At 48.6% G+C, this 11,688-nt stretch overlaps 2 protein-coding genes across 2 annotated transcripts; one reads left to right on the top strand and one right to left on the bottom strand.

The window, feature by feature from the left end:
* Positions 1-608: 608 nt before the first annotated feature.
* On the top strand, positions 609-1,672 carry LOC129492805 (protein FAM90A5-like; the record flags this gene model as incomplete). Its single annotated transcript, XM_055298109.2, has 1 exon — positions 609-1,672. A coding segment is annotated over one exon (957 nt), but the record flags the coding sequence as incomplete, so codon positions are not given.
* A 6,016-nt stretch (positions 1,673-7,688) lies between these two features.
* On the bottom strand, positions 7,689-9,798 carry LOC129492803 (proline-rich protein 23D1-like). Its single transcript, XM_055298108.2, is given in 4 exon segments — positions 7,689-8,321; positions 8,550-8,617; positions 8,863-8,924; positions 9,686-9,798. Coding segments are annotated over 4 exon segments (840 nt in total). The 5' UTR covers positions 9,763-9,798.
* Positions 9,799-11,688: the final 1,890 nt, after the last annotated feature.

The following is an 11,688-nucleotide window of genomic DNA, read 5'->3' as shown; positions in this document are numbered from 1 at the left end:
ACCTGGAGTAGTTCTGCCTGTGGGTTTTACAAACCAGGTGCCTTGAGCATTTGTATGGAAGGGGGCTTCAGGGGCTCCACTGATTTGCAAACCCCTGTCCTGAGAGAGGGGCAACACTGGGCAAAGGCCACCTCTGGTCCCACCAGCTGAGTGTGTGTTCCCGATCCTGAGGATGCTACGATACCTGCAGTGTGAGGGGGGCTGGAGGAACCAGGGCCCGGCCCTTGGACAGGTTGGGCAGGGGCTCCCAGGAGAGGCCGTTGTTTTGAGGGGAGCATGACGGATTGAAGGGGGACCTGGAGGGACCCTGGGGAGCTGTAGTTTGGCTGAGTGGAGGTGCTTTGATCCAGTTAATGCCCAAGACATTGTTCTTTCGAACAATGGTGTGCTCGGATCAGCTACACATAGCTCGAGAGCACATCTTTCATGAGTCTTGTCCTGATCAGCACTCAGGTGGAGGGTCTGTCCCTACTTCCAAGGACCGCCTGTCGATTCTGTATTGAGAATTTCATGGCGCGTGCCCCTCGTCTTTGGATGTGGCTGATTTTCGTGTCGGCTCCATGCAGAGGAACTTGTAACGTGTGTGGTTTCCTGTCTTTCAGGTTGCAAGCAGGCCAGTGCCGCTCCACACAACCAGTAAGAGGCCACGCGTGGACCCTGTCCTCACTGATTGCTCAGCTACCAAAATGTCTGACAGGGGCTCCGTCTCGGCTTCACTATCTCCCCTCAGAAACGCCAGTCTGAGCTCCTCCTCAGGTCTTGGACCAAAGGAACGACAGACAGGGGCTGCGGCCGACATCCCTCAGCCTGCAGTCAGGCACCGGGGTCCGGGGCCTCTCCTCGTGGGGAAGCCGACAGACAGCAGCCAGGAGGGTGGCTGCCGAGAAGTTCCCCAGGGTGCCTCCAAAACCCACGGCCTGCTCCAGGTCACCAGCCCCCAGGCACAAGACAAATGTCCCGCGCTGACCTCACAGCCCTGCCCACCAGCCGCCACGCACAGCTTGGGCCTAGGCTCCAATCTCAGCTTCAGGCCAGGAGCCAAGAGGCCTGTCCAGGCTCCGATTCAGGCTTGCCTGAACTTCCCCAAGATACCGAGACTGGGTCCCTTCCAGATCCCCGAAAACGCCATCCAGGGAGGTGAGCTGGGGGCCCCGGAGACTCTCCAACCTGCGCCAGCCGTAACCGACCTTGGACCAAGTACGTCGCCCCAGATGGGCAGGAGGACACCCGCCCAGGTGCCCAGCATCGACCGGCAGCCTCCGCACAGCAGACCTTGCCTGCCTACTGCCCAGGCCTGCACCATGTCCCATCACCCAGCGGCCAGCCATGATGGGACCCGGCCTCTCAGAGTGCTCTTCCGGAGACTGGAAAACGGATGGTGGAGCTCCAGCCTCCTGACAGCTCCCTCATTTCACTCTCCTGAGAAGCCGGGAGCCTTCCTCGCTCAGAGCCCTCATGTCTCAGAGAAGTCTGAGGGTCCCTGTGTTCGTTTCCCCACGAGTGTCCTCTATGAGGACCTTCAGGTTTCCTCCTCCTCAGAGGACAGCGATTCTGACCTGGAGTGAGACTGCAGGTGGCAGGGGCTCCTTGGCCTCCAGCTCCCGTGACTGGGAGGGGACTGTAGGACCCAGGAGCGCAGAGAGGCGAGCGAACTCTGTGCGGTGACTCCGAAGCTCCCTGGCTGTGGCTGTGGCGCTTCTGCGGATGTGGGAGCTCAGGTCAGGCAGGGAGCAGATGCGGGGACTCTGCCTCATTGAATTCTGGTGAGGGACATTGTAGTTCGCCTGGCTCCCCGGAAACGCGCCAGGAAAAGCTTCCGTGCCAGTGATTCGTTGCCTAAGAAACTGGGCGACGCGCAGGGGTCAGACTTCCGCTGGGACGTCAGTAGGAAACTGGGGAATGACTGTGTATTTGCTCTCTAGATGACTGAATAAGGGAAAAGTTCGGGAACCCTGAGAGGTGAAGCCCTTCCGCTGTGCCCCGCCCAGAGAGCAGTGTTTGGGAAGCTGGGAAGCGTGCTGCGCAAAGCGCTCTCGGAGTCCTTCCTCAGCCTCGAAAACTGGGCTCTGGAATGCCTTTGTAAATATGTGTGTTTAATTTGTTTTGAAGTGAATAAAATTCTCAAAAACATGACATGTTGTCTTTTGACTCTCATTCCGTGTCTGTGTTGAACTGATTTTCCAAGGGCTTGAGAATTTCCCGACTTGTTAGCAATCCAAATCGTTATGTCCCCGAAACAGAGTTGACTGAGGGGACCGCTGGGCGGGGCAGGACCTCTGACTTCTTACACATCCACGGGAGCAAGAAAACCTCAGCCCCACTCTACCGGCACGCACCTAGTAAAATTCCACCAACCGAATCTCACGCACGCTAACACGTGGGGAGCGTTGCTCGCACCGCGAGTCCCCATTTGGCTCAACCGCCGACGCCAAGTGTGTGGTTCCAAATGGGACGGCCACCAGGAAGTGGCTTCCGGATGTGCATATAAGCCAGGCACAGTTTCACTCCCCACATAGACCCCAGCAAAGCTGAAGTTAACTCCCAGATTTGGGATGTACTTCAGAGGTAAAATATTCATCCCGTGGTCTTTCCGGATGTCTGACACCGGGCCTTTCCCGTGGTTCTCCCCCTGATCCTAAGAGCAGCTGAGGTAGAGACTCAGTGAAAGATCTAGGCAGGGATATCCCATCGTGCACGGGCTACCTCCATTCTCTGACCTGGGAATAACTCTGACCAAGATTCCCCATCTAGGAGCCCTGGGAACTGAGCGGGATTCTCTGAGACACACCAGATGGCTGCTCCCTTTCGGCCACTGTCGAGGGTCGTTATCTTGATTATCCAGATCACCTAGAAAGTATCGGTATCCAGAATCAATAAGATCAACTCTCTGCTCCTCTGACAGCAGAAGGAGCATGACCACAATGAACCAAAGAGCGTGGAAGGAAAGGATGTGACCGGAAAGCTCGGAGAACGGCCACAGGGGGTCGCAAGCAGGGGGTCCAACCTGAATTATGAATAATTAATGAAGCGCAAATCAAAGGGGAATCGAGTTTGGGCGGGTGCAATTCATCCAACGGGAGGTCGCCGGAGGGCCAGCAAGATTGAGAAACTGGGAGTCGGGTGCAGTGTCAAGGGGGACGCGACTGGTTCCAAAGCTCAAGAAGACCATGGGGTCACTTGGGCCACATGAGAAAATGCCCCAGTGTTTGCAGGTTCAGCATTCCGACTCCTCCCTGTCTCTTCCCTTCCAAGGAACATAGACGCTCACTTGTGTTATGTGGTTGTCATTATTTTTTAGATGTATCTGCAGGGATACACTACTGTAACTATTTTTTAAATTTACATTTAGGTCTCTCCTCACAAGATAACTTGTGCAGGAGCCTTTCCTTTGTGGTTCTAGTCACAGTAGCATCTCAGTCTACACACCTGACATGGCTTGTTACTATTTTATCCAACAAGTTTGATATCACCAGTTTGATTGCCTTTTTTTCTATATAAAGGAGACAGAAACTAGTCTGTCCTCGTCAAAGTTATTGCCCTGAATTTTCAAAAAACATGCTGCCAAAATCATGACATTTATTCTATAGGTATATGAAATACAAACCAAAAAATTTGAAAACAAAACTTTGGAAAGGCAAGTGGGAATGTAAACTCGATAAGCCGGAGCAGAAGTGTGTTTCCCTTGGAAGCAGTCACAGCAGTCTCCACTATTTCATTCTATAATTTCAATATTTATTGAAAAGTATTGGCCTGGGGAGTGTGGGGAACCTGAGCAAAGGCAAGGACTGGCTCACAGCATGGAGAAAATGGTGAAAGTCTCAGGGTATACATAGAGTATCAACCTTAGGAATTATTATCCAGACATCAGACCAATGACTACATGGACACCAGCAGTCAAGTGGCTGTGTTAGCACTGGGAGTGAGCAGAGGTCTTCCGGTGAATTTTCAGGCTACTGAAAGCATGCTGAAAGCAGAACCCTCACGTTGATGAGTAAGGGATTCGATTGAGTGTGGTTGGATTTAAGTGGTTGAATATGCAATAGAAATTCTAAGGGACATTGTGTGCTAAGTGAAATGGGAGCACTTTAGTTAAACACCTTGCAGTTCTTCCTCTCCCTTCAGCATCTGGGCTCCTCTGCTAGTGAGCACAATGGATCATGATGGGAGACAGCAAAGGGGAAGCTAGAGGTTCCTGGAATTACTCTCCCTCCACACTTTAGGGCATGCACTGACTAAGGACTTGGCCAATCTCTGATCTATCAATGTAAGTGGTGGATCTTGGCTACATCCCTTCTTGAAAAGTAATCTTCGTGCTCTGTTAGGAGAACTATGGTGAACCCTTTGACAGATCTGAGTGCTGGACTTGGTGAAGGGTGCATAGGTCTGAGGGAGGAGTTGGGCAAGGGCTCTGTATTATACAGGCTGAAGCTCAGATTGGCTGGTCTAGGAAATCCCACTGGATTAGGTGTGGTTGGTAGAGGGTAGGGCACACAGGAGAAAGTATGAAATGCACAATAGGATTATTGAAAGAGAAGGGCTGAGCCAAGCAACATGGTTTTCTTGGGATCTCATCAAGGGCTGTTGATATAGGGGTGTTGCCTCCCCCTCTTCTGCAGGTGAGTTAGGCACATTGTCTCTTTCATGCCTGAGATGTCTCTGTCTTGAACATGGAACTCCAAGGTGAAGTCATCAACAGAGGGCTAGATGTAATCTATCTGCACAGGGAACTGCAGGCCATCAAGTGACCTCAGGACATGCTCAGGCACAATCATAAGTACCCTGTTATCCAGGGTCAGCACAGGGCTGTTTGTGGGGACAGGATGAGGACATACTCTTCCAGGTTCAGTGTGAGTTCTGTCCCTTGTTCCAGGACCACGATGATGAACACCTCTGTGCTGGAATTCTGCTGCTGCTGTGGAAAGACAGCCCTCAGTCCACTGCCTTCAAAAAAGGCTGAAAACGATGCTCCTGGGGAGGGAGATGGAGCAGCTTCACCCTCTACAACTTTAAAATATAAATTCCCTCACAGAAGCGGCAGTCATGCTGTCCCTGCTGAACGCACCACCACTGGATGTGTCTCGTGGCCTGGAGATTGTGCAACACAGTCCAATCTTTGCTATCCAAGAACATAGGAAGTTACCTGGGGTGGTTCCAAGCCTGGAATGAATTCATGTGAGGAACTCTTTGAAGTAAGGGTGTTTCTGCATCTGTGGTGAGACCACAGTGAGGGAGGTTAAGGCTCCCCAATTTTTTTCTTCTTTCTTTCTTTCCAGACACAGGAGATAATCAACAAAGTGCCAGGCTCCCTTTTAAATCCAATAAGAAACATTTTACAACCTACTGCCTCTCAAGTCTACTATCTGAAGGTCTCCTCTGCACAATAAAACTTGGCCTCCCCAACTCTCTTTCTTAATCTAAACATTTCCTTTCAATAGATCCCTGGTCTTAGATAAACTCCTCCAATTATCAACCAGATAATTTTTAAATCTACCTATAAGCTGGAAGTCCCCCTCCTTCAAGTTGTCCCACCTTTCTGGATCAAATCAATGTATTTCTTAAGTGCACTTAGTTGAACTCATGTCTCCCTAAAATGTATAAAACCAAGCTGCACCCTGATCACCTTGGACACATGTTCTCAGGACCTCCTGAGGGCTGTGTCACACGACATAGTCAATCATATTTGGCTCAGAATAAATATCTTCAAATATTTTGCAGAATATGACTCTTTTCCACAACAAGTCATGATGATTAGTGTCGAAATTCACTAATATGAAGGACAGCCCCAATTTCTCGACTCACAGAAATAAAGCAAGAGAAAACACATGCAGGAGGAGGAGAACCTGGAGCTCCCACCTGCCCCTGGGTGAGTCCTGGAGGTGGAAGGAGAGGGACTTGATCCTGAGTTGGCCCCAGCTCCACCTGCAACAGAACCCTGGAGTGCCACTCCCTGAATGGGGTCCAGCTGTACCCAGGTTAGACACTCCCTTGCCCTAGAGTCTGGGTCCTCCCTGGCCCCCGCTACCACTGCTTCCTTAGGCCCAGTGCACCACATCTGCCTCTGGGCAGCTCTTGGAGGGCTGCACCAAGGACAGTCTAGTCCCAGTGGGGACTTCCTGGACACAGGTGGGTCCTGACACCCTGAGGACACAGAGGAGAATGGCCTTCCCAGAGGCTGCTGTCTTTGGCCTCAGAGAAGTGGCCTCTCCAGCGACCAGACTCAGAAACTACCCGGAGGCCCAGGCTGGTGAGGTTGCCCTGGCTGGGCCTTTCATGTGGATAAAGGCAGTTTCCACCTCAGCCGAGGTCCAAAACCCTGAGGAGAATCAAACCTGCAAGGGTGCCTGTCCTCTTTCCCAGAGGGGAAAGGCAGTTTCTGAAACCTCAGTAGAAGAGAAAATGCTGTGAGGGTTCAAGGGACCAAGGACGCCCTTCCCAGGCCTGCAAGGCCAGAGTAGGAGGAAGCTGCACCCACCTCCACGGGACATGTGAGGTTTTAGAGGCTCAGGCAAGTCAAAGGCAAACACCTTGCACTCCCTGCAGGGTCATGAGCACTCCCCGCCTACTGGAGTTGGGCTCCGGGAGGCCAGGACATTATCCCCGCATCTCCCCTGCCTCCCGGACTCAGGCCTGGGCTCCCAGGTTGACCAGGAAAAGGTAGTGGTAGCTCTAGCTGGCCATAGACGTACAGGCTGGGACATGCAGGCCAACAAAGAGGTGCTGGGCCCTCAAGAGGACTGCTGGACTTCCTAGACACTCCAGAGACACAGGGACACCCAGGCACGACTGGGAGAGCCGGGGAGCAGCTGTGAGCAAGCGCAGGTGCCCATCCCAACACACAGAGCCAAGCTCTGTTCAATCATTTGCCAAGCCAGACCAATCCCAGGGCCCAGAGGTGCAAACAGTGACCCCACCGAGGACTTGGAAGGAGGAGCACAGGAAAAGCCCCAAATTTGCCAAGAAAACTGTCAGAAATGTGGCAGTTATTTCATAAGTACATGAATAATAAACCCAAACAATGGAAAGCAAAACTAAACAAAAGCAAATGTGAATGGAAACGTGATGAGTGAGAGCAGAAGAGTGTCTCAGTTGGAAGCAAGCACAGCAGTCACCACTACTTCATTCAATTACGTCAAGATTTATTCAAAAGCAATGGCCTGGGGAGTGTAGGGAACCTGGATTAAGACAACGGATGGGGCACATCTTGGAGAAAAAGGGGAGAGTCTCAGGGCAGAAATAGAGCACCAGCCTTAGGAATTATTTATTGTGGCATCAGACCAATGACTAAAAGGACATCAGCATTCAAGGGGCGGTGTTAGCCCCGGGAGTGAGCAACTATCTTGAGATGAATTTTCAGGCCACGTCATGCTGGAAGCAGAACTCTCACATGGAGCAGTCAGGGATTCGATTGAGTGTGGTTGGATGTATCTGGTTAAATAGGAAGAGAAAGTCTAAGGGACAGTGTGTGTGAAGTGAAATGTGAATGTTTTATTTGAACTCCCTGCAGTTCTCCCCCTCCCTGCAGCATCTGGGACCCTCCGCTGTTGAAGACAGTGGGTGATGATGGGAAACAGCAAAGGGGAAGCAAGCGGTCCTTGGAATTACTTTCTCTCCACATTTCAGAGAATGCACTGACTAAGGACTTGGACAATCTCTGACCTATTAATGCAGGGGGTCACTCTTGGGTTAAATCACTTCCTAAAGAAACATCTCCGTGCCCTGCTGGGAGGCCTATGGTGAACCCTGTGATAGACCTGGGGACAAGGACTTGGTGAAGGGGGCATAGGTCTGAGGGAGGAGGTGCACAAGAGCTCCATACCATGAAGGATGAAACTTCAGTCAGCTTGTCTAGGGCGTCCCACGGGACTAGGTGTGGGTGGTAGAGGGTAGCGTTGGGGGAAGGCTGAGAGACAGCGTGGAATGCACAATGGGGTTACTAGGAAAGAGGGGCTGATCCCAGCCATGTGGTTTGCTGGGGGTATCATCAAGGGCTGATGATACAGGGGTGCTGCCTCCCTTTCTTCTGCAGGTGAAAAAGCCACATTTTCTCTTCTCATGTCTGAGATGTCTCCATCTTGAGCATGGAACTCTAAGCTGAAGTCATCAACGGAAGGCACGATGTACTGGATCTACACAGGGGACTGGAGGCCATCTTGTGACCTCAGGACATGCCCAGGGACAATCACAAGGACTGTGTTCTCCAGGGTCAGCTGCAGCGCTCTCTCTGGGGCCAGGATGAGGATGCCCTCTTCCAGGCTAAGCCTCACTTCTGTCCCTTGTTCCAGGACAATGATGAGCTCCTCAGTGCCAGAATCCTGCTGCTCCTGTGGAAAGACAGTCCTCAGTATTCTGCCCTCCAAAAAGGCTTCAAATGATGCTCATGGGGAGGGAGATGCTAGGAGCTTCATCCTTTACAACTTTAAAATACAAACTCCCTCCCAGAATTGGTTGTCATTCCAACCCACCTAAATATACATCTGCTGGATGTCCCTTGAGCCTGAAGATTGTGCAGCACTGTCCAATCTTTGCTATGCCAGGACACAGAAACTTACCTGGGGAGGTTCCAGGGACTGGCATGAATTCAGGTGTGGAGCTCCTGAAATTGAGGGTATTTTTGCACCTGCAGAGAGACCACAGTGAGGGAGGTTAAGGCTCTCTTCCAGACAGAGTCTCTTGCATTTCAGAATGTGACCTTCAGAAATCCACCACCCAGCACTGGCCAGCCTCAGGACACCAGCCCCCAACACTCAAGCATGACTTTCCACTCATCCTGCAGAAAGCACTCTCTCCATTTATGGTATCACGAGACATGACATTGACTTCCAGGCATGGGAATCTTAAGAAACATTGGGGAATGTGCCTTACCTGTACTGGGACCCTGCTCCACTTGGCGACGTTTGGGTGGATTCATTTGTGTGGTAGCCAAACTGCAGGACAGAAAGGGACCCATCAATCTTCCACATAGTGACACAAAGTCCAATTCTCACAAGCCCCAAACTTCATTAGTCACCCTGCACACATTGTTGCTGTGGCCCAAAATCACATGCACTTGTGTTCAGCTCCAAATCCTACCTGCATCCAGAAAGTCCTAACACTCATCTCCCACCCTCTCCTTTTCTTGAGACTTTTCCTATTGGTGCATGTGGGTGATAAGAGATGGTGATCACAGGAAACAGTTTGCTTTTTCAGGAGCTCATCCACATGAGAAGGAGGGACATCTAATTTGGCCCGAGGACTTTAGGAGAAGACGCTGATTTTCCAGGTATCTAACCCCTGTGTCTGTGCAGTTACAGTGTGAATGGAGTGATAAATGACACGAAATGTTCCATTTTCTAGTGAGCACAAGGAAAAAATTTAGATCATGCCCACAGTTTACCTGTCTCCACACAAGAGGCAACTTCTATTTACCCAGAGGACAGAGATTAACGATGGGAAGAAACATGAGATGAGCCCCCTGACAGGTTCCAGAAACCCCCTATTCTGGCTCCATCCTGTGGCCTCCACTGTGGGTCTCATGTCTCCCCAATGTGTTCTAAATTTATAACATTCAATGTCATGGCAGGCCAGGGTGTCTTCTCTTCCCTAGTTTGGCCCTTTAGCATACATTCACACACACACACACACAGAGTCACACACAGTCACATGTCAACCTCCTGGCAACCAAAAGTAGCCACATACTCCGACATACCTGGTCTCTCCTTCATTGTCATTCTGTGGTTCTGTCTGGGAATCCCTGGGGCTTCTTGGGCGCCGGTAACCATACATAGTAAACGTTCTCTGGACTTGCTTGTGTCAAAAAAATCTCAATCTTTGGCCTATTTTCTGTAAATCTATATAGTTTATGCCTTGATATTTTACTTTACCTGGAGAAAAATTATCAGCCCCTAGCACGGCACAGCCAGAGCATGGAAGAGTGTGCCCTGGCCTGGGACCGGCCAAATGGTGCTTTGGTAGAGTGGGCCCTTGGGGAAATCCTCCAAGGGTCTTATAAGAGGTGGAGCCATGGGATTTGTCAAAATGGATGAAAGCGATTAGCTAGCGGTGCTGATTAAACAACATGAGGGGCCAGCATGGGAGTGGTTTTATCAAAACTCAATCAATATGAGTGTGACCCTGTCAGAATTAGCCTAGTTCAATCAAAGTTAAGATCTCTACTCTTATTCACCATATAATTGTGATATAAAATAACAGTACTCTAAACTAGCGATAGATATTTACTTTCTATTGTAGTCTGTTCAGTAATTTGGTAGGACAGTTATTTTCTGTAAAGTTCATGTGTACGTCGTTTCTTAGCAAACATAGAAGATTGAGTCTAGAAAACTTTAAAGATGCCACAATTTGTATATACTCAAGTCCCTTGTATAAAATGGTGTAGAATTTGGATATAATATATTCACATTAATTTATATAATTTAAATGATCTCTAGATTACTTACAATACCTAATGCAATGCCCAGACGTCACGTCATTTATATGAACTCAAATAGAATGTGATGCATGGAAAATTTAAGGTTTCTTTGAAGAAACTTGTGCAAATGTTTTGCGAATATTTTCTATTTAAGATTAGTTGAATCCATGAAGGTGGAACCTATGGATGTGGAGGGCTGACAGTATTTTTAAATAAAAAAATACGTATTTTAAGTGAATTAAGTTTTAAAATGAATCTCCTGGGGAAAGTTCTCCAAACATAAGAAGCAAATATTATAAGACAAGCTGGGGAAAATACAAAAAGAACCTTTACTTAATTTCTAATATATCATTGTGTATTAATCTGTCTGTTAATTTATTTCTTGCCTGTATCCCCTGTGGACTAAATTCAGAATTATAATGCAAGTTTTGCTTTCAACAGTACTTATTAATTACAAATCCATTATTTTTATTGGCAAAGTCACCTAAACTTCTTGCAGGTGGCCAGACACCATATGCCTGAACCCAGAATTAGTCATTTTAAGATTAAAAATTATTTGGCAATATAAAGAATAATAGATGGTATTGGGAGAAAACAGTAATCCAGTAATCACCAGAATTGAACTGGAAGGAAAATCTGTGAGTGTGCACCATTACTGAGCGTGCCATCTCTAACAGGCCCCTGAGCTCAGGGCTTCCTTCTCTCTCTAGAACTTGTATAAATTTGTTTGTGGATTCTCTTTGCATTTAGCTGATAATTCCGTCAGTTTTATTAGGTGAAGTATAGACCCTGTTTCCCTTAAATGTTAAAAAAAAAATTGAATCTAATTAGCAAATGCCTTTCACATTGAAGCTTTCCTCTCCAGTTAGATAAATCATGTAGATGAATAAAAGGAAAACTGGAAGATTCCTTTAATTTTGCCAATGTCTTAAAAGCCTCCAAGGGGAACATTAGTGCCTTTATCCAGAGAACTCTCTGCTTTGGGGGCTTGGATAATTTCTGAGGAGAACAGCAGGTAATGGGCTGAATATCAGATGCAGTTATAACATTGGATTAATTGCCTACATTCTTTCTGGCTGAGGGGTTCAGGTTGAGATATTGAAGAAATAGCCTCTATTGATGATTCTGGAGTATGTATATTTTACAGTCAAGAAAGAGAAAGGCCCCTCATTGTGAGTTTCTGTGTGTCACGTCTAGCTGAAAACCTATGGACTGCAAACCAGTACAAGAATAAAAATATGAGGGACTCGCCAAATAAATATTCTAACTTTATAATAGCTTTG

This window comes from Symphalangus syndactylus, chromosome 11, assembly GCF_028878055.3.
Source record: "Symphalangus syndactylus isolate Jambi chromosome 11, NHGRI_mSymSyn1-v2.1_pri, whole genome shotgun sequence".
NCBI classification, from domain to species: Eukaryota; Metazoa; Chordata; class Mammalia; order Primates; family Hylobatidae; genus Symphalangus; species Symphalangus syndactylus.
Note: the sequence above shows the minus strand (reverse complement) of the source record. Positions and strands in the feature narration are given on the sequence as shown.